Source organism: Tamandua tetradactyla, chromosome 8 (genome assembly GCF_023851605.1).
Source record: "Tamandua tetradactyla isolate mTamTet1 chromosome 8, mTamTet1.pri, whole genome shotgun sequence".
NCBI lineage: Eukaryota > Metazoa > Chordata > Mammalia > Pilosa > Myrmecophagidae > Tamandua > Tamandua tetradactyla.
In genome coordinates, this window is record NC_135334.1 from 94,336,014 (window position 1) to 94,359,915 (window position 23,902).

The following is a 23,902-nucleotide window of genomic DNA, read 5'->3' on the forward strand; positions in this document are numbered from 1 at the left end:
CTTTTCAACTATGATAAGCACTTGATTGTAATTACAGATTTCACATTAAAAAAAAAAATACATAACTTTTTTAAGGGGAAAAAAAGCACAGAAGTGACGGCAAAGAAAATAACGTCCCAAACCTCTTTTATTACATGGAGCATCAGACTACCTTTAAGCAATTTCATTTAAGATATTTGAAATGGATGGCAAGCATTCAATTGGATTTTCTGCCACCAGTAACAATTCAGTGTGGAGTTATAAAGGGTGCTCGTGATGAAGACCTCTTTCATGGGATTCAATTTCAAATTTAAATACTTGCACTTTCAACGTTTTAAACTCAATTCAAAATGAGTTTTAAAAGACCAGGTTATGTGATCTGATAAAGGGAAGCTAATGGTGGTAATCTAAAATACCCACTCTTGAAAAATGAAGAAAGCTTTATGGATAAAAAGGTATATGCAAAAATAAATTTTGGACTTTTGAAGAGGAAGGATTCTCTGTAGGTGAGCCCCTACTATGTCCTACTCCCCACCCTCCAATGGTTTAAGGTAGCCACAATATTTTTACAGTAGAACTGCTCTACAAACTTAGGTCCCACTGCCCCCAACCTCCATATAGAGAATCAAGGACAAATGTTTTCTAGTATATCTCACTTTCTGTTACTAACTTTCCTTGAGACTTGGCTTCCTTCCAGCCAGACCCTAAGTCAGCCTGATTGGAATTTCTGGAACTTCAGATCTATATCAAATCTACAGATATTACAGAAAGGTGAGAAGAAAATTCCAGAGCCCAATAAAACACCAGTAAAAGGGAACACTTTAAAATTCTTTTCTACCTGGGGAAAAAAATCTCTTCACAGTGCATAGTTTGAAATAAAAGTGCAATAGAGGCAAAAAAAGAAAGTGGTGGTCTTGAAAATATGAATTTAGTATTTGGTTCTTGTCATTAATATTTACTAAGGAATTTAAGATAAAATGCAAAGTCATTAACATTAAGATAAACGGGCACCTTGAGAGTCCAGATATCTATAATGGGAGAAGGGAAGGGAAAAGAGGCGAGCCTCACATGTAGCTTCTTTATTTTTTTAAACTATTACTCTTCCAAATCTAATGTTTGAATAAAATATTTCTTCAATATAAAAATGGATTTTTAAAGATAAAGATCAGTCAACACAGTGACTCTATTTTACACTAACGCCAACAAAATAAAGATAGAAAAGAAAATGTGGAAAAGAATATTTTTAAACTAAATGGCATAACTTGTATTTTTAATTTGGAAAATTTTTAATAGCTTAATTACCTCTGTTGGTGATTAAGATGCTCAGTATCCAATCCACAAATAATGCGCAATACAAAATAATTTTACGTTTTACTTCAAAATCACAAGGATGACATCCATATGGTAATAATAAAGCCTACTCTATGTTTTCAAGTTCTCAATCCAAACAAATAGACTAGGACAGGTCACTTTATTGCTGGCAACATTCATAGAAAAGCCAGGTGCTTCATAGAAAGTAAGTCTGATTAGGAGCTGGGCAATGCCCTACTCATATTAACAGAACTATGGAAGTCAAGAGGCAATGTTTTGTTTTTCCTTTAAAGTAGCAAAGGAACAACAGAAGGTTGGCTGGACTGGTGAGTGGCCCCACAGAGTGCATAGCTCATCAGGATCAAGGCTGGAATCTGTGAACAGTTAACTTCATAAGAGCATTCAGTGGGCATTAGATCATCTGCATTACACACTTTACCCTAGAAAGTATTTTAAAATACTTAATGCTCAAATGACAGCCTGTAAATGACAATATGCATTCCTTATCCTTGAATACCCAAGTATAAATCTAAAATGATAAGAGGGGGCTTCTTCAGTCTGAAGGCAAGAACTCCTTGCACCAGAGTGTCTCCAGAATTTCACAAAAATATATAAAAGCAGCAGCTAATGTCTCTTCAGCTTCTTGGCCTTTCGACGCTTTAATTCTTCTTCCTCACGTCTCATTTCCTCTAAGTCCTCCTGCATACCTAATCTTAAACTGTCAAAAAAAAATTTTAAGGTATTTGTTAATATACATGAGATTACTACTTTCTTTAAAAAGCAAAAATTAAATTTCAACTGAGAGCTCACACTGAATGTACTAATGTACTCAAATGCTTCAACTTTACCTTTGAAAACAGACTAGCAGGGATATTTTCTACCAGGGGTCACTGACCCTAACTATAGTAGAAAAAAGACATCACAGAACCAAACACAATTTACTATTTCCACTAAATAAAATACAAGTTTTTTATCGCAACAGATTTTAAAAATAAAGAACTGGAAACATCCAATAAAATAACATTCTATTCTTGCCTCTTCCCAGCATTTTAGTCTGATATTTTGCCCATTTAACAGGAGGGGAGGCAGGAGGGAGAAAGAGGTTTAGTCTTCTGAACTGAGATTAAGGTGAATTATTTCACTATTTCATTAGTTTACCATCAGGTAGCTAAATCAGGATCAGACAAAGAGAATTTAATTTACTCCCATCTGGTCCCTGAGGCCAGCAGTGTTAGAAGTTAGCAAGACTGAGGTCTGTCTGATATGGGAAGAGAAGTGAGGGGAAAAGAAAAGCAGGAATACTCTAGCACTTGTGCGCCTACGTGTGAGGCAGTGCACTAGGCAACTGGTATACATTGTCTTAATCCTCATAATACCTAATGAATACCAACAGCGTATTCTCATTTTATGAATAAGAAAATAGATTTAGAAAGGCTAAGGAATTTGTCTAAGGTCCATAAGTAAGCAGGATTGGAATCCCGGCTGTGTGGTCCAAAGGTCTTGCTTCCAACAAGCAAAAACTAATCTTTAGGATATTTTCTACACACATATTTTAGATTTTAATTTACCTCTTTGCTTCTTCTTTCTGCTGCTCTTTCCAACTACTCTCCATGTAACGTAAGGCATAATCACTTTCATCTTTGTATCTAAACAGAGGAAATCAAACTTGTAAATAAAAATTCAGTTTCCGAAAGGGACTACTATATCCTCCTAGTTTTAAAACTGACATCTCCTTTACAACTAAAACACATTTAGAACTATGCCTTCCTTGTCGGGGAGTAGAGGATAGGTAAGGGCAGATGTCTAAAGTAAAGACAAACTAAATGAACCCTTATTACCCTCAGAAGGCAACTATTCCTGAATCTAATGTAGATAAAGGTTCAAATCCAACAATGCTTATTCAACTCACCTACATTTAGTTGATAATTTATATTAAAATCCTGAAAGCACAATTTACATGAAGATTATTTTAAATATATTAATCTTATTCATGCCTCATGACAATCATGAAGTGGGCAAGAATTTTTTACAACAAAGAAAACAAAGCAGAGAGATTAATGACTTAGCCAAAAACATATGGCTATTTTAGTAAGTGACCTAAGATTAGATTTTTAGACCTACTTTTTAATCCAGTCCTTCCACTACTCTGCTAAATGTCTTTATTTACCCCCCCCCCCAAAAATTCCTTAGGATTGCCTTTTACTATAATTTTCTCATATCCACAGGCTTCTAAGAAGGTAGCAACTGTTGACTGATAAGCACTGTGAGAGGCTTCTTTTACATAATATTCTACTTCATTCAATCCTTCCAAAATGTTATTTTAAAAATAATTTACTCACGTTTATTCTGCCAGCTAGTAAGTGGCAGAATTTCTCAAACCCTGTTCCTTCCACTACACCAGTGCTTCTTAAATGTTAGTGTGCATATAAATCACCTGGTGATCTTATAAAGCAGATACTGATACAGTAAGTCTGGAGTGGGGCCTGAAAACCCACTTTTCTGACAAGCTCCCATGGGATGTAAATGCTGCTGGTCCCCCTGCTATCCAGGGACCACTCTTTTGAGTAGCAAAATTTTTTACACAAAAGAGAAGCGGATACCAAATTAGTCAAGTTTTCAACGTGGTTTTAATGTGGCTAGCTTTCTGACTTCAAATCCAATCTATTTCTACTATACTAAAAGCTGCTTCACTCATTAAATATACATCTTCCAAGGACAGCAGTTAAAAGGGGGTATTTTTTGGTCCTCATGCAAATAACTAAACAAACAATTCTCAACTCATAAATTTAAGTGCTAAAAAAGTAAACCTATTTAAAGTAACAATCGTCTTTCGGTTCCTAATTAAGAATCTTATTCAATGCCTATATTATAGATGGTTATTTCTCCCCTACATCATGAATTATTCAAAATAAAAAGTCATTTTATCTCCAGCCAACAAAACAAGCAAACTCACCACCCTCCCCCTGTGTACGTGGGACATGACTCCCAGGGGTGTGGACCTTCCTGGCAACGTGGGTCAGAAATCCCAGAGTGAGCTGAGACTCAGCATCAAGGGATTGAGAAAACCTTCTGACCAAAAGGGGGAAGAGTGAAGTGAGACAAAGTGTCAATGGCTGAGAGATTCCAAACAGAGTCGAGAGGTTATCCTGGAAGTTATTCTTATGCATTAAGTAGATATCACCTTGTTAGTCAAGATGTAATGGGGAGGCTGGAGGGAACTGCCTGAAAATGTAGAGCTGTGTTCCAGTAGCCATGTTTCTTGATGATGACTGAATAATGATATAGCTTTCACAGTGTGACTGTGTGATTGTGAAAACCTTGTGTCTGATGCTCTTTTTATCTACCATGTCAACAGATGAGTAGAACATATGGAATAAAAATAAATAATAGGGGGAACAAATGTTAAAATAAATTTAGTTTGAAATGCTAGTGATCAATGAAAGCAAGGGTAAGGGGTATGATATGTATAATCTTTTTTTTTCTGTTATCATTTTATTTCTTTTTCGGTTGTCTTTTTCTTTTTCTGAATTGATGCAAATGTTCTAAGAAATGATGAATATGCAACTATGTGATGATATTGAGAATTACTGAATATATATGTAGAATGGAATTATATGTTAATGTTTTTGTTTGTTCTTAATTTTTTTAAATTAATATATAAATTTTTTTTAAAAAGTCATTTTATCGCATTTATCTAAATTTTCTTTGGCCATACTTTTTTCTGTCATAGCCAAAGATTTCTCGAATGTGCTTGGATATTTCTTCCTGAGGTTCTCCTTCATCTTCAATAAAATCTTCCATTTCAGAGTCATATTCATCTTCTTCTTCCTCTTCATAGTCTCGCTGCCTTTTGTAGCCAGAAGAGATAGGGAACCTTTGAGGACCTGCCAACAAAAAGCCATTATTGATAAGAACGTTTTCTTTGGTTTACTGTACAATATTTACTAGGTGTCCAAATAAATCCCTCCCAACAGAGTTCTATGTAAAATGAGATTTTTAAGAACTCTGTAAGACAGTATCCTTAAAAATCAGAGTCAGGGCCCTGGCCCTCGGCATGGACTCATTAGCACATCATCCTTGCTGCTACGTGGTATCCATTAAGGAACACAATTCTTTATGCCATAATTTACTACAAATGTCTATTACATTATTTAGCTTGGTACTTCTTTCTGGATATAAAAGACCAGTAAAATTTCTATTTAAAAATATACACACACAGGGTGCATGGGTGGTTCAGTGGTAAACTGCTCACTTATTGCGGAAGACCCAGATTTGATTCCCAGACCATGCACTCCCCCAAAAAATAAAATACACACACACAAACTGAATCATAGTAATCCTATAATCACTAATTTTAAATTTTGCCAAGCAGACACCAGAGGTCGGAACTACCATCTACAATAATCTCATTAAAACATTTTTAAGTCCAAAAAAGTAAGAAAGTCTCAGAATGATAGACAACTGTTCAAACTGAAGTTTAACTTCAGGGAAAACTCATTACATTTTCCTTATTTCAGTCATTTTACCAAAAAAAAAACTGGTGAAAACTTGGCTTAAGTAAGACACTGATCAATAGACTGGCATCTGGGAACTACTTTCTAGTTCTTCCTTACAGATACTCCTTTTGTTCTTCCACAGTTGTTTTTAATAGCATGGCTTGTCTCTCTAGCTCAGGGTTTCTCAAACCCGAAACTATTAACATTCTGCACAGGATAATTCGCTGTTGTGGAAACTGTTCTGTGTATTGAAGAATGTTTAGCAGCATCCCTGGCACCTACCCATTAAATGACAGTAGCATCCCCTGCCCCAAGCTGTGACAAACAAAAATTTATCCAGATTTTGCCAAATGACCCCTAAAGAGCATAATCACCCCAGTTGAGACTGTTAATCTAGGTGAATTAAAAAGTTTAAAGCAAGGAATTTTATCTTGAGTTTTAGATTCTCTATGGTGCCTAGCAAGTGCTTTAAACAAATGCCTATTAGCATGAAACAACCATGACCTAGGAACTAGCAGGAGCCGCCGATGCTGTATCTTTGGACAGTACAGATTCCTAAAGGACCAGTAGGTAGGGAGGGCCTTGATGCAAAAACACAAGGACATAAGAAGAAAACACAAGGACAGTCTAAAACAGTTCTGGCACATAGTGAGTGTTTTATAAATATTTGCTGAATAAATAAGACACCAAAAGTGCTTCAAGCTTTCACAATTACATTCTGATTCTTGAAGTTAGGTCTCACTAGGTAGGCCTCATGAAAAAGTAAAGTTTAATCCATCCATCCATTAATCCATATTAATTAAACTTTAATAACATCTGTTTAATTAAACAGTTTAATTACAAAGTTTAGAAACACCTGTGCTCTCACCCAATCTCACGAATCACACAGCTATGTTTATTACACTTGGGGACATTGCTGAAGTTACACAGAGAGCCCTCGATAAGTCTCCTTGTAAAAACTTTTCCAAGTCATGATCACTGAAGAAATTATCAGGCACAGGGTAGATAAAACATTAGGATTCTGTCATCACTAGAGTACATTAAAGAGCACATGTAAGGGTTCTCAAGGTTTCTGGAAAGTACTCTCTCCAGTTTTCTAGTGACAAATAGATACCCTTAGGGTGAGGAGCACTTACCTTGGGCAGATCTGTAATTAGATAGGGAAGGCTTCATTCCATTCATCTGTCCATTACTGGACCGGCTAATGATATTCTTGGAAGAAATTGTTTCTGCCACAACAGTGCACTTGGGCTTTATGGGTAGACCTGAGCTACTAACTGTTCGTCCTGGTGCCGAGCTGCTCACTGGTCTTCCAGGACCTGAACTACTGACAGTCCGTCCAACTGGAACTGAGCCACTTACTGATCTCCCAGGACCACTGACTGATCGCCCAGGGGGACCTGAACCACTGACTGATTGCCGAAGGTCATGTGGACTGCTCACAGGCCACCCAGGGCCACCTGAGCTGGCTGCAGGTCTCCCAGAACCACCCAGGCCACTGATGGGTCGCCCAGGGCCACTTGAGTTGCTTGCAGGTCGTCCAGGGCCACTTGGACCAGTGACTGTCCGCCCAGAAGGATTTGAGTTACTGGCTGACCTCTTGGTCCCACTGAGTGATCGCTCAGATCCTGAGCTAGAGCTGCCATTCTGGCGTCTAGGCACAGGGCCAGAATTAACTGTAGGCTGAGCAGTCCCTGTGCTGGGATGCCCAAGGGCTGAGTTGGAGCTGCTTCCTGGCTGCCTTATACCTGGACTTTTCGCCTTACTGTGCGGGGTAACCAAGGGCCCAGGCCTGGAATGGCTGGGATGAGAAAGAGGAGGTTTTTTGGCTTTGTGCTCAGTAGTAGATTTCTGAGTCCCACTGGCAGAAGTCTTTGGGACCCTTGGTGAATAGGTGCTAGAGTGGGGCTTCCCTGCCCCATTAAAAACAGGTCTGTCATGGCCCTCACGAAGTGAGGTTACAGCCTTGGTCCTCTCTCCTGGCATGGATTTGGATGACAACAAACCTATAGATTTCTCACTGGCTATGCTGGATCTGGATTTCTTCTCAGCATAAGGGAGGGGAGTTCCCTTGGAAGAAGGATGCTTGTCCCCAGAACCTTTGCTAAGTTTTGTGCCCACACTTTCTTTTTGAGAGGGTGCCTTTTTGGACACAGTTGGAGGTAGGCTTACATCTGTCTCAAGTTTCCTTTTCCTATGCTTTCGTTCCAGGAACTCCTGCTCCCTAAGTTCTTCTGCAGTCATAGGCCGCTCTTCTGTTTTCTTCACTACCTTGATCTTCACTGGCTCATACTGCTTTTTCTCAGCCAGTCTGAGTAGATCAGTGAAGTTCATGGGTGGTGGGGCACTTTTAAGGGGGACCTTTGGTTTGCTTTCAACTTTGGGAGGTTCTTGCTCTTCCTCATATTCCTGCTCCCACTCCTCTTGATTGTACTCTAAGAATTCATCCTCCTCTTCCATATACTCTGGGTCTGTTCTCTGGCGGACATGGCTTTCTACTGCCTGCCTCTTCTTCGGCTTTTCCTCAACAGGAATCCCATTGTAACCATGGAAATTATCCTTTGTCCTCTTAGCCATAGCTCTTGCTTTCTTGTCATGTTTTAGCTCAATTCGCTTTTTCACAAGGTCTTCTTTTCTCCTTTTCTCCTCTAAAGCTAAAAGGGACAAAACAACAACACGTTATTATTTCAAGATCTCAATATAGCAGTATGCGCATCTGAAATCAGGAGGTGGCCAAAACACAAGTAATGCTCAAATTAGTTTGAAGACATCCAGGAATCAAAATAAGGAAGTCATTCGAACAAGTATCAATTGAGTCATCTTTTACATAATGAGGTTACATATGGGTTTTTCTATATGACTAAGCAAGTAGAAGAATTGGTTTTCAACTGTAAATATAGAAAATAGTTAATATAAAATAAACATACCAATTAAGGAGATATTACTATCCACTTAACGATTGTTATTAATTATGAATCAATGAATATGTAAACTTGTTAATTCAATTTCCTTGCTATTTGCATGAAGTAAAAATACTCCTTAAGCTTAATGGTCTTCAGAAAGTGTCCCTATTTCAACCTTTTAGATAGCACTCAAATAATAAAAAAATTAAAATATAAAATAGGAAAAAGCAGACCCAGAACCAAGGTCAAGGAATGGAGTTCTCACTGGGGACTCACTACAGTCAATTAGAAGGCATTCTCGCTGTTCCCAAGAAGCTTTTAATTTAAGAAGAAATCAAAGATAACTTCCATGCAAATTATCAACATAACACATAAAGGTCATAAACATAGCTGAGTCAGAAACACACACAGCAAATCCATTAGCCTGTTATGTTTCACAAATATCCACTGTTAAGTCCAAGCTATCTGTGAAAATAGAAAGCTTTAAAACTGAAAATAAGAATGTAGATACATACCTTTCTTTCTGAGTTCCTCTTCTTTCCTTCTGAGAAAAGCTTGTACTGCAGATGATTGGACACCCTTAACTTTTGGATCTTTTTTTGGAGGCCCCACTGCCAAACTGTACCTTTTCTAAAAAGAAAAATAGTAACAGTGATAAGCATTCAACTTACAAGTGTATTGTCTATTAGGTGTAAGGCACTGTGCCAAGCAATGAGAGGTTTAAATGTTGACCAAAAAATCTGTTTTGAATAACGAAGAGATTATATAGCCCACATTAAAACTTAGCTATAAAATTTCAGGCTAAATATGGCCATTTGGGGGCTATTTTTAGGTACAGAGTTTCTCTGTAATATCCCAAATAATGCATAAACAAACAATTCAAAGAGACATTGTCTTCAGGCTCTTTTTCTCAAAGGTATCTGGTCTAAGCGACTAAAAGATAACCACCGAAAGACTAAAAGAGAATGAATTATTTGAGTACTGTATGCTTTAAAATTCTGGTTAAAAAATAAAGTTTTTCTCAGACTCCACAGACTAAGCATTTCAAAATCCATCTTTTCAAACAGAATAAACAAACTACTCCTCATAACCATTTTCTCTCCTGACTACCCCACTCCAGATTATTTTTTAGTAGGGACTCACAGCTATGTACATTATTTTGTATAGAACATGGAAGCATCAGCATTTAACTATGACCACAGGCAATAGACTAGGAGTAAACCATAGCTCAAAAGCATTTTAAAGAAACTATTACCATCCAGGCAGCAATAATTCTCTTTAGCCTTTAACTGTAACTCTTACATAGATTAAATATTAAATTGCCACACAAACTCTCTTTTAGACAAATTTCCAAACCACCCCAAATTGTGTTAACTTTATCCCGCAGAGATGGTTTTTCTCTGGGCTTCATTTTTTATGTAATTGCATTGGGAAATGACTAAAGCTAAAATAATGTTAATTTGAACTATGAAAAGAAAAATATTTCCAGTTTATACATACCTATCATTAGAGAAGTACAATAAACACAGAGCTAATAACTCAGACCAGGATGACTCACCTCTAGGACCATGCCACATTAAATTTATAGGTCAGGAAATAAGATTTTTAAAAATGTTCTCCCTATTCCATCTTGTTAGACAAACATCATTTCGATCCACTAAAACTATTATTATGCAGGAAACACTAACTTCTGAGAACAAATTGAATTACTAAGGAATAAAAGCTAATTTCCAAAATGTGTATGAAATTCCTGGAAGAAAGTCAAAGAACCCATGTTTACTATATATGGCTGCCAAATACAAAGCATCTTAAAACAGACTGGAAGTTCCAACTAAGACAGTCAACTAATGAAGCTGTTTGCCAAGGAAGCAGGCCATAGCCCAACCTGAAAATCCTGCATGATAACAATGCTGAGATCTGACACATCCCTGAGAGAAAGAGATCCCAAAAGAAAGCATCCAGATTCCTCTCCTAATTACTGTGGCTTCTGGGTCACAACAAGATCCTTTAATTAGTCCATGTCTTTGTAAATCTAATTGTAGACTCTTTCCACAGTAGTTAAGGACCCAATAATTGCAAAAGAAAAAAGGAGAGGGAAAGGGAGACTGAGGAGAAGGAGAAGCAATATTACCTAACTAGATTCGTAAAATTGCCTTGTTTTACAAGAAAAGAACCTCAAATACAGATCTCAGACACAAGAGGCTCACATTTTCACTGTGGAAGGGCCACCATGAATATGATTCAAGCTGCCTAAGGCATACACAGACTCATAAGCAGAGGCACTTATTCATTCCACCTATCTCTTCAGGTAGACTTGGAAAGAGAAAGGTAGATTTTCATTACCAAGACTTAAGATTTTCCTGTCCCTGCCAACTATGTAGTTCATAGATTCATCTGCCAAATCAACTCTTATAAAGGATTTGCTCCAGAAAAGTGCCAATATACATGTTAGTGTTACTTAATTACTTAAAACAGTGCTGGTATGTTGTCTGCATATTGCAGCACTGACCAGTTTTCTAATCTGATTTTAGGATAGACGCCGTTGATTCTATCCTGGGATTCCAAGAGATAGATAATGGCATATGACTAACAGAAGAGCTATCTTGACTGAATATAACACCTACACAGGAAAACAAGTATCGATGGGATATATTTTAATACCATATTTGCCAACTTCAATCATTCACATTCCATCTCCATGATTTTTGTCTTTTTAGTATTCTACCTGTGCTATTTACATTAAAATATTTTTTAAAGACTTAGACCTAACACCATGACCTATTATTATAGTTTTACTTGTAACAACAATATCCATGAATTCACTGGTGTGAAAGGTTAGTTACATTTCTCCAAGTCATATTAAAATATGTAACTATTAAAATAAAAAATCTTTGTGTATCATCTAAAATCACAGTACCTATAGATTTTATGCTTTAGAAAACACTGACTTAGGAAACAGAAAAGATGGAGAAATAAGGAAGGTGTGTGTTGTTCAGAAATACATTCAGAAAAGAATTCCAAAAATTATTTTTAGCTTTTTACAAAATGTACACCTATTTCCATCAATTTAAACACAATATTATCTAAGCTTTTTTTCTTAACATCTCTAATCCTTAAGGATACTTAAGCTGGTCTCAAGTTTAACCCAACTTGAGTACAACTTTGCAGTAGTTTTTGTCCTGTCCCTATCATGTAGAAGAAATTCAATAAATCTATAAAATATCAATTTCATGGGTCTACTAGGAAACAATTAAAAAAAAAAAAAAAGTAGTAGGGGATCCAGGTGCTGCCTCCACAAGAAGGACTGATGTTTCATTCCCTCGGGACCTATGCAGGTGGCTCCCAAAGCTCTGGGACTACTCAAGCTATGTTCACAACATCACTTCTGCAAATCAGACATATATTCCCAGTTGGATCAAGGAGAGGAACTGTGTAGAGAAGGAACTGGATTTTTCCAAAACTAGCATTCAGGCAGGAAACATGGTCTTTAAAAAACAAACAAAAAATGCTATCCATCCTACATATCTGCAAGAAAGACACATCTTATCATCATGTAATTGGTAAGCTCCATGTCATTGGTGTGAAGCCTGGCCTTCCAAATAGATACCTAGAAGTGGAATAATTTCAGAATTCAGTACAATCATTACATTACAATTACATTATAACGGAACTCACATCAGAGAGAAACCATATGAATGCTAAATATGTGGGGAAAGCCTTCAACAGAATTGATAGCTTTACTATACATAAGACAATTCACAATGGAGAGAAACTATGTGCTGGTTTGAAAGGATTTACGTACCCTAGAAAAGCCATGTTTTGATCCTAATCAATCTTGTGGGAGCAACGGTTTGTTCTAATCCCTATTCAGTCCTATGGGTTGGAAACTTTGATTAGGTTATCTTGACAGAGATGTGACTCAATCAAGTGTGGGTATTAAACTTGATTAGGTGGAGACATGTCGCCACCCATTCCAGGTGGGTCTTTATTGGTTTACTGGAATCCTTTAAAAGAAGAAGCATTTTGGAGAAAGCTTCAGAACCCCTCAGAACCATGAAGCAGAGAGTCCAGCAGCCAGTGACTTTTGGAGATAAAGAAGGAAAACTCCTCCCGGGAAGCTTCATGAAACAAGAGGCCTTGAGAGAAAGCCAGCAGATGCCACCATGTTTGCCATGTGCCCTTCCAGCTGACTGAGAAATGCTGAATGTCACTGGCCTTCTTGAACCAATGTATCTTGCCCTGGATGCCTTAGAGTGGATATTTCTATAGACTTGTTTTAATTGGGATATTTTCTTGGCCTTAGAACTGTAAACTTATAACTTTTTAAATTCCCCTTTTTAAAAGCCGTTCCATTTCTAGTATATTGCATTCCAACAGCTATCAAACTAGAACATCCTATGAATGAATGCCATCTCTTCAGGAAAGCCTTCACTCATTGTTCTAGCATTAGAAGACAAAAGAAAATTCATACTGGTGAGATACTATAAGAATATCATCTCTGTGGGGAAACCTTTTATTTTTATAAACTTAGACAATATGACAGAACCCAAACTGGACAGAAACTCTGTGAATGCTATACATGTCATCCTACCTACTTCTTCAGTCTAAACCAATTCGCACTTGAGAGAATCAATATGAATGTTACCTATGTAGCAAAGCCTTTAGTAAATGGTCTGATGTAATGAAAGTTGAAGAGTTTTCATCCACTGATCCAACTGATAGAAAGACAAGTCTTTACCAAAGGATTATGCCCCTTGAGGAACTGCCAGATAGCTCATGCTGGTGACATTATTCATGATAAATCACATAAAATCATTTATTCATATGGCAAAACTTGTACGACAAGTGAAAATTCACACTACATAAAACTCATACTTGTGTGTTATGTATGAAGGCATGTCTTCAGTGTTCACCCATTGCTTAGCATTAACATTCTTATGCTTAGGGAATTACAATTCTAAAGTCAATTTAGGAAAACCTTCAGTTGGATTTCAAATCAGAAAATTCATAGTGGAATATAAAGTACGTTATAGTGGCCCTTCACTACATACATATGCCACAAAATAAAACTACTGAAATTAAGTAGGACAACAGCATAGGATTTTGAAGTGACATGGGTTCACTGAATGATGAATTTTATAAGAAGTAAATGAAGTGAGATTAATTGACTAGACTAGTATTGGTATATATGTAAGCAACAGATATATCACTGAAAATCTAATGTAATGGTGGCCACATTCTTTTCTTTTTATATAGTTCTAAACACAAAGATGTGAATCAATCAAAATAACTTTGAATGTTAACTCAAATATTTAGAGCAAAATCTAATGTAATGGTGGCCACATTCTTTTCTTTTTATATAGTTCTAAACACAAAGATGTGAATCAATCAAAATAACTTTGAATGTTAACTCAAATATTTAGAGCACAAAATTATGATTCTTAACTATTGTCTTAGTATTATATGTACATAGCAAGAATAAAAACAAGCATAAATAAACACTTTAATAGTTTAAAAAAAGCAGTACAGCAAAACAGCACTGCTCTGATGAGGTTTAATCTTATTTACTGACATGTATTGAGTCATAATTAGTTTCTTATAGTCTCTGTATTTTGAAAATGTACTTATTTATGAAAATCACAGTTACCTAGAGAATATTAAAACATTCTCTTAGGCAAAACGTAGGTCAAAGCTTAGAAACCTGAGGAAAAAAGGGCTGGGACTCCATAGATCTTTTTTTATCCCCTTTCCAAAAGATTCTTCTTTTTTTTAATTGAGATATATATTCACATATTATAAAATCATCCAAAGTGTACAGTGGTTCACAGTATCATCATATAGCTGTGCATTCATCATCACAAATCAACTTTTGAACATTTTCATTACTCCAAAAGTAATAAAAATAGAAATAAAATAAAAGTAAAAAAAAAAACCACCCAAAACATCCTATACCACCCATACCTTCCACAGATGATTTTAACACCTTTACTGAGAGCTAATTCACATATAAAATGCCATTTAACATGTACAATTCAATGGATTTTAGTATACTGAGTTATACAACTGTAACTACAATCTAATTTTAGAATATTTTCACTACCCCAAAAGTAAACTTCCTACCAATTAGCAATCACTCCCCTTCCCCTGCCACCTTCCAACTACAGATAACCCACAACAGAGTATGATAGTACAATAGAGATGGAGAAGGGCTCCACAAATGCAGAATACGTAAATCTCTATATAGATTTGCCTATTCCAGATACTTTCTATAAAAGGAATTATATAATATGTGGACTTATACAATATGTGACCTTTCGTGATAGACTTCTGTCACTCAGCATGTTTTCAAGGTTCATCCATGTTGTAGCATGTATGAGTATGTCACTATTTTTTATGGCTGAATAACATACCATTGTATGGATATACCATATTTTATTTATCCATTCATCAGCTCATAGACATCTGCATTGTTTCCACTTATGGACTATTATGAATAATGCTGCTGTGAACATCTGTGTACAAGCTGTTGTGTGGATGTATATTTACATTTCTCTTGGGTATTGTTCTAGTTTCCAAGCTGCTGGTATGCGATATACTTGAAATGGAATGGCTTTTAAAAAGGGGAATTTATTAAGTTGCAAGTTTACATGTTCTAAGGCTGTGAAAATGTCCAAATTAAGGCAAGGCTATAGAAATGTCCAATCTAAGGTATCCAGGGAAAGACACATTGGTTCAAGAAAGCCAATGGCATTCACGGTTTCTCTCTCAACTGGAAAGGCACATGGCGAACACAGTGACATCTACTAGCCTTCTCTCCAGGCTTCCTGATCATGAAGCTCCCCTAGGGGCATTTTCCTTCTTCATCTTCAAAGTTCTCTGGCTGCTTGGGCTCTCGTGGCTCTCAAGCTTTTTTCAAAACAGTTCCCTCTTAAAAGACTATGGTACACCACCCCACCTTTAATGGGCGGAGACACATCTCGATGGACACCATCTAATAAAAAATTACCACCCACAATTTGGTGGACCATATCTCCAGGGAAACAATCAAAATGTTCCCACCCAGCAATACTAAATGAGGATTAAAGCTTTTCTGGCATTCACAACAGATTCAAACTGGCACAGGTATATAACCATAGATCTTTTAACACTGAGCTGGCTAGACCTTTCAAAAAGGACTGCAATCAGACACTGGTATGAAAAGATTTGTTGTAGGGGTAACACCATAAACATGGTGATGTAAGCCATCCCCTGGAAAAGTCTCCTCTCAGAATCAACATAAAAAGACAAATCCCACTTGCTTGGATCTCTGAAGTACAATTAAGACTGGAGAAGGACTCTACAATTGCAGAATCTAAGAAAAAGAAAAATAATCTCCAAGAACAGGTAGGCAATTTCCATTCCAGAACCGTAAGTCCAGACCCGCCCCCTCACTTGGTCACATATAGTTTGGGAGGAGCACAAAGGCCACAAGCCCAGACGCTTCCTGCCATGGTGGCAGATTACAGAGCCAATCACAGCAACGAGTTAAAATCCCACACATATCAAAGCACAGGGACCCAAGTCCACAGAAAACCAGAGTGGAACACAAACTGCTAGGCAGTGTCAAATACAAAAAAGAGAGACTATGCAGAACTGTTGGTAAGAGGTGTGCACACTCAATACAGTCTCATTTGGCTGGGCCACCTAAACAAAACGAACCTTTTATTGGATTAACCCATCTTTCTGGATTGATCCCCTAGGATACTCTAGGGGAAGAAACCAGAGACAGAAAAGTCTCACAGAAGAAACTAAAGGATATTAAGAAGACAATGTGTGAGCATAAAGAAGAATTTGAAAGTATAAAAAGAAATACATGCTCTCTGCTCCTCCCTGCTCGAAAGACAGACTCATCCTTTAGTGCAGTGCCAGTCGCATCTCTGAGGTACAATAGTGAAAGTCAGAACAAACGGATTTGGCCGTATTAGGTGCCTGATCACCAGGATGCCGTGAATTCTGGCAAAGACAAGTTGTTGCCACCAGTGACTTCTTCACTGACCTTAACTACATGGCCTACATGTTCCAGTAGGATTCCTTCCATGGCAAGTTCAAAGGTAATTTCAAAGTTGACAATGGGAAGCTTGTCACCAATGGGAATCCCATAACTATCTTCCAGAGTGAGATCCCACTAACATCAAATGGGGTGAGGCTGGTGCTGAATATGTTGTGGGGTCCACTGGTGCTTTCACAACCATGGAGAAGGCTGGGGCTCACTAGAAGGATGGTGCCAAGAGAGTCATTATCTCTGCCCCTTCAGCCAATGCACCCATATTTGTGATGGACATGAACCATGAGAAGTATGACAACTCCCTTAAGATCGTCAGCAATGCTTGCTGCACCATCAACTGCCTGGCTCCCTGGCCAAAGTCATCCATGACAAGTTTGGCATCATGGAGGGACTCATGACCACCATCCATGCCATCACTGTCACCCAGAAGACCGTGGATGGCCCCTTCTGAAAAAATGTGGCATGAAGGCCAGGGGCTGCCCAGAACATCATCCTCCATCTACTGGCACTGCCATGGTAGTGGGCAAGGTCATCCCGGAGCTGAATGGGAAGCTCACTAGTATGGCCTTCTGCCTCCCCACCCCCAGTGTGTCCATTGTGGATGTGACCTGCCGACTGGAGAAAGCAACCAAGTACAATGGCATCAAAAAGGTGGTGAAGCAGGCATCAGAGGGCCCCCTGAAGGGCCTTCTGGACCACACTGAAGACCAGGTTGTCTCCTGCAACTTTAACAGTGACCCATTCTTCCACTTTTGATGCTGGGGCTGGCATTGCCCTCAACATCAACTCTGTCAAGCTCATTTCCTGGTATGACAATCAATTTGAGTACAGCAACGGGGTAGTAGACTTCATTGTCTACATGGCCTCCAAGGAGTAAGAGCCCCTGAACCACTAGCCCTAGTGACATCATGAGAGAAAATGAGAGGCTGTCAGCTCCTGGGGAATCCTGGCTCCAACTTGATCCCCCAATATCCTCTACAGCTTTCATCCCAGACCCCCTGAAGAAAAGGAGGGGCTGAGAGCCATACCCTGTCATATACCATCAATAAGTACACTTAGCAAAAAAAATAAAATAATATAATATATATATAATGGGGATGAAAGGGATACAACAGCAGATTTGAACAGACACGAGAATCATACAATTTTGAACAATCGAAGTCATATAGTCAGAAGAACAGAGAAAGAATAGAAAAACTTTGACGCATATAAACATATGCATCCTGGGTGTCCCACAAACAGAAGAGAAGGGAAAGGGGGCAGAAAGAATATTTGAGGAAATAATAGCTGAAAGTTTCTCAAATTTTATGAAAGACATAAAAATTCATGTCCAAAAAGTACAAGGCACTCCAAACAGAATAAATTCTAACAGACCTACTCTGAGACACATGCTAATGTCAAATGCCAAGAGAAAGAGAGAATTCAGAAAGCAGCAAGAAAAAAATCGATGTTTCAGATACAAGGGATCCTCTAAGTACAAGGAGGTGAGAAGGCAGATATGATATATTTAAGATACTAAAAGAGAAAAACTGCCAGCCAAGAATTCCTCTTCCAGAAAAACTGTCCTTCAAAAATGAGGGAGAGTTTAAATTATTTACAGATAAACAGAAACAGAGAGTTCATTGAGCCCTACAAGAATTACTGAAGTGAGTTTTTCAGGTTGAAAGGAAAAGACAGGAGAGAGCGGCTTATAGTTATATGAAGAGCTTCAGTAATGGTTAACTAAACAGGTAAATACACAATCCAATGGTAACGTATCCTCAATATATAACTTTATTTCTAATTCCTATAAGAGTCAGAATACAATTAAACAGGAAAAAGTCATATTTCCTGATAATGGACATGCAAAAAGGAACATGGGACAAAAACAACATACAGAAAGGAAACAAAGGAATATGGGAGCAGAGAACATATATACTATTGAAGCTAAGTTGGTATCTTTTCAAATTAGTAGGTTATGTAATACAAACCACAGTGTATCTGCAAAGAATGTATTTTTTAATTACACAGAAACAGAAATGAGAAAGGGAAGAAACATTCATGACAAAAGATCAACTACACAGAAAAGGAGGCTACAATAAATGAAAAGGAAGACAAAACAGATATGCCATATAAAAACCAAAGGACCAAATGGCTGAAGTAAGTATGGCCTTTGCAGCCATAACACTGATTATTAATGGATTAAACTCCCCAACAAAACACACAAATTGGCAGAATGGATTAAAAAAGCACAATCTAACTACACGGTGTTTTACAGAGACTCACCTTAGACCCAAAGACACAAATAGTTTGAAAGCTGTTACAAGAGACAAGAAAGACACCATATATTAATAAAACAGTCAATTCATCAAGAGGAAATAACAATCATAAATATTTATGCACCTAACAGTGGTGCCCCAAAACACATGAGGCAAAAACCGGCAAAACTGAAGGGAGAAATAAGATACTTCTATAACAATAGTTGGAGATTCGATACACCACTCCCATCAATAGATAGAACATCTATCCAGAAGATCAATAAAGAAATGGATTACTTGAATAATATGAAATATAAACTAGAACAGACATATACAGAACATTGCACCCAAAAACATCAGGATATACATTCTTCTCAAGAGTACAGTAATTGTTCTCCAGGATATATCACATGTTAAGTCACAAAACAAGTCCAAATAAACTTAAAAAGATAGAAATCATGCAAAGCATCTTCTCTGACCATAATGAAATGAAGCTGGAAATTAATAATAGGCAGAGACCTGGAAAATCAACAAACATATGGAAGTTAACACACACAAATAATCAGTAGGTTAAGGAAGAAATTATAAGGAAAATCAGTAAGTGTCTTCAGACAAGTAAAAACAAGAACACAAATTCATAGTCCTAAATGCTTACATTAAAAAAGAAGAGCTAAAGTCAAAGACCTAACTGCATACCTGGAGGGAGGGAGGGAGGGAGGGAAAGGAAGGAAAGGAAGGAAGGAAGGAAGGAAAGGAAGAAAAGAAAGATGCAAATAAATAAAATCAGAAATGAGAGAGGGGACATTATTACAGACCCCACAGAAATAAAAAGGATCATATATTATGAACAATTTTGAACTGTATGTCGCAAATTAGGCAACCTAGATGAAATGGACAAATTCTTAAACACACATGAACAACCTATACTGACTCTAGAAGAAACGGAAGATCTCAACAGACCAATTACAAGTAAAAAGATTGGATCAGTCATCAAAAACCTTCTACTTAAGAAAAACCCAGGATCAGATGGCTTCACAGGGAAATTCTACCAAACATTCCATAAGGATTAATACCAATCCTGCTTAAACTCTTCCGTGAAACTGAATGGAAGGGAACACTACCTAACTCATTCTACAGGTCAACATCACCCTAATACCACAGCCATATAAAGATATTACAAGAAAAGAAAATTATATACCAATTTCTCTAATGAACATAAATGCAAAAATCTTCCACAAAATACTAACAAATCAAATCCAACAGTACATTAAAAGAATTATGCACCATGATCAAGTGGGTTTTATTCCAGGTATGCAAGCGTAGTTCAACATGGGAAAAACAATTAATACAATACGCCACATCAACAAAACGAAGGGTAAAAACCACATGATCTTCTCAATTGACACAGAAAAGGCATTTGACAAAATCCAGCATCATTTTTTCATAAAAACACTCAGAAAACTATGAACAGAAGGAAACTTCGTCAACACGATAAAGGGCATATATGAAAAAACCACAGCTAACATCATACTATATGGTGAGAGATTAAAAGCTTTCCCTCTAAGATCTGGAATAAGACAAGAATGATCACTGTCACCACTGTTATTCAACATTGTGCTGTAGTTCTAGCCACAGCAGTTAAGTAAGAAAAAGAAATATAAAGCATCCAAATTTGAAAGGAAGAAGTAAAACTTTCACTATTTGCATATAACATGATCCTATAAATAGGAAGTCCTGAAAAATCTACAACAATGCTACTAAAGCTAATAAATTCAGTAAAGAGATAGGTTACAAGATCAACACGCAAAAACCAGTTGTGTTTCTAAATACTGGTAATAAGCAATCTGAGAAGGAAATCAAGGAAAAAATTCTGTTTACAATAGCAAATAAAAAAACAAATACCTAGGAATAAAGTTAACCAAGAATGTAAAGAATTTATACATGGAAAACTACACAACTCTGCTAAAAGAAATTAAATAAGAGCTAAAAAAAATATGGAAGCACATTCCATGCTCACAGATGGGAAGACTAAATATCATTGAGATGTCAGTTCAACCCAAAATGATTTACAGATTTAACACAATCCCAATCAAAATTCCAAAAGCCTACTTTGCAGAAACGGAAAAGCCAATTATCAAATTTATTTGGAAGGGTAAGGGGCCCCCACATAGCCAAAATGATCCTGTAAAAGAAAAATGAAGGTGGAGGACTCACATTCCTGACTTTAAAGCTTATTCAAAGCTATAGTAGTCCATACAGCATGATACTGGCACAAGGATAGATATATAGACCAATGGAATAAAATTAAGAGTTCGGAAATAGATCCTTACATTTATGGCCAACTGATTTTTGACAAAGCTGCCAAGTCCACTTAATTGGGAATAAAAGTCTCTTTAACAAATGGTGCTGGGAAAACTGGATATCCATACTCAAAAGAATGAAGGAAGACCCCTATCTCACACCATATATAAAAATGAACTCAAGGTGTGTGGGCGGGGGGCAAGGGGAGGGGCTGAGCAGGTGCTGAGAGGAATGGTTGCCCCCTACATTCCAGATGCTGGAGATGACCTGCTGCCTTGCCACCCCTTAGCCCGTGCTTCCTTGCTTCATGTCACTTCGCCTAGTTTTGCCTCACCCAACATGCCATACCCCTCCTGCCATGCCTGACTATGCTCTGTCCCCTCTCCTGCCACCACGTGGCCCCAGTGGGCTTGCAGCTCAGCAGCTGCCTTGTTCACTCAAATCCCAGCCAGCTGTTGTCCACCAAAGGCCTTAGTGTTGGAGTTATGTTTCTTTTTACCACCTTTTTAACACCAATGGCTTGGGTATTGAGCAATCTAGACAACTTCAGAAGACATTAGATGGAAGAAGATATAAAGCAGTCCTTAATATCCAAAACCTTTCAGAAAAATCTGTGGCTTTTAAAAATGTTAACATTTTTAAGTTTTAAAGATGGAAACAGCCAAAATGTCCATCAACAGAAGAGTGGCTGAACAAACTGTGGTATATACATACAATGGAATACTATGCAGCCATAAGACAGAATAAAGTTATGAAATATGTAACAACACGCATGGACCTTAAGGACATTATGCTGAGTGAGATTAGCCAGAAACAAAAGGACAAATACTGTATGGTCTCACTGATATGAACTGACATTAGTGAATAAACTTGGAGAATTTCATTGGTAACAGAGAACAGAGACAATCAGCAGATAGAAATAGGGTAAGATATTGGATAATTGGAGCTGAAGGGATACAGATTGTGCAACATGACTAATTGTAAAAACTCAGAAATGGATAGCACAATACTACCTACCTGTAATACAATTATGTTAAAACACTAGATGAAGTTGAATGTGAGAATGATAGAGGGAGGAGGGCTAGGGGCACAAATGAAATCAGAAAGAAAGATAAGACGATAAAGACTAAGATGGTATAATCTAGGAATGCCTAGAGTATATAATGATAGTGACTAAATGTACAAATTTTAAAAAATGTTTTAGCATGAGGAAGAACATAGGAATGTCATTACTGCAGGGTGTTGAAAATAGATAGCAATTAATATTAAAATTTTAACTTATGTGTGAAACTAAAGCAAAAAAATGTTTATTTGGTACAAAATTTATATTTTGACTAGTGCATTTCCTAATATAACTTATGTAGACAGCTTAATTGAACACCATAAGTACATGGAACCTTGACTAGGGCACGGGATTTTGTTGGTTTGTCCAGAGTGATGCCCTGATAAATCCCAGAGTGTTATGAACAGTGAATAAAAAAGTATTTGCAAAGTCCCCTTGGGGGAATGGTAAGAAAGGGAGAAAATTCAACTTCCCCAAGTTGAATTCTTGATATTCTCACAAGCAGTGAGGACAACCAAAGCAATAGGCTGAGCCCCCAATCCTGGGGTTTGTTCATATGAAACTTAACCCCACAAAGGATTGATCAAGCCTACTTAAAATTAGGCCTAAGGTCACCCCCAAGAGAAACTCTTTTGTTGCTCAGATGTGGCCTCTCTCTCCAGCCAACACAACAAGCAAACTCACCATCCTCCTCCTGTCTACATAGGACATGACTCCCAGGGGTGTGGTCCTTGCTGGCAACGTGGGACAGAAATCCTAGAATGAGCTGAGACTCAGCATCAAGGGATTGAGAAAACCTTCTCAACCAAAAGGGGGAAGAGTGAAATAAGACAAAATAAAGTGTCAATGGCTGAGAGATTCCAAACACAGTTGAGAGGTTATCCTGGAGGTTATTCTTAAGTATTAAGTAGATATCACCATGTTAATCAAGATGTAATGGAGAGGCTGGAGGGAACTGCCTGAAAATGCAGAGCTGTGCTCCAGTAGCCATGTTTCTTGATGATGATTGATTAATGATATAGCTTTCACAATGTGACTGTGTGATTGTGAAAACCTTGTGTCTGATGCTCCTTTTATCTACCTTATCAACAGACAAGTAAAACAATTGGAATAAATGTAAATAATATGGGGAACAAATGTTAAAATAAATTTAGATTGAAATGCTAGTGATCAATGAAAGGGAGGGGTAAGGGGTATGGTATGCAAGAAATTTTTTCTGTTCTTTTTATTTCTTTTTCTGAATTGATGCAAATGTTCTAAGAAATGATCATGATGATGAATATACAACTATGTGATGATATTATGAATTACTGATTATATAGGTAGAACAGAATGATCATAATAAAAAAAAGATACTGGGATAAAAAAATGAGTAAAAGTGCTTAGCTGAGTTGATGAAGCAACCATTATGGTATGCAGTTTCACAGCCATCTGTTTATGGTAAGTATTTTGTATTTTTTTTAGTACTGTGCATTATATGAAGTTGAATTGCAGTTATTTAAAGATGTACAGTTTAGCTAAATAAAATAGAAATATATGCTCATACTTGCTATTATGTGTGATCACAG

General features: G+C 37.3%; 1 protein-coding gene across 2 annotated transcripts in view; it reads right to left on the reverse strand.

Moving 5' to 3' along the window:
* Nucleotides 1-1,043: 1,043 nt before the first annotated feature.
* The window catches only part of SPTY2D1 (SPT2 chromatin protein domain containing 1), a 32,014-nt gene continuing 9,155 nt past the window's right edge, over nucleotides 1,044-23,902 (reverse strand). For both annotated transcript variants that reach the window (XM_077114193.1, XM_077114192.1), the window contains exons 2-6: nucleotides 9,205-9,319; nucleotides 6,923-8,440; nucleotides 5,006-5,174; nucleotides 2,859-2,936; nucleotides 1,044-2,008 (exon numbers count right to left, since the gene is read on the reverse strand). In XM_077114193.1, the coding sequence (XP_076970308.1) occupies nucleotides 1,915-2,008; nucleotides 2,859-2,936; nucleotides 5,006-5,174; nucleotides 6,923-8,363 (1,782 nt within the window). In that variant the 5' untranslated portion in view covers nucleotides 8,364-8,440; nucleotides 9,205-9,319 and the 3' untranslated portion in view covers nucleotides 1,044-1,914. The remainder of the gene's footprint in view (nucleotides 2,009-2,858; nucleotides 2,937-5,005; nucleotides 5,175-6,922; nucleotides 8,441-9,204; nucleotides 9,320-23,902) is intronic.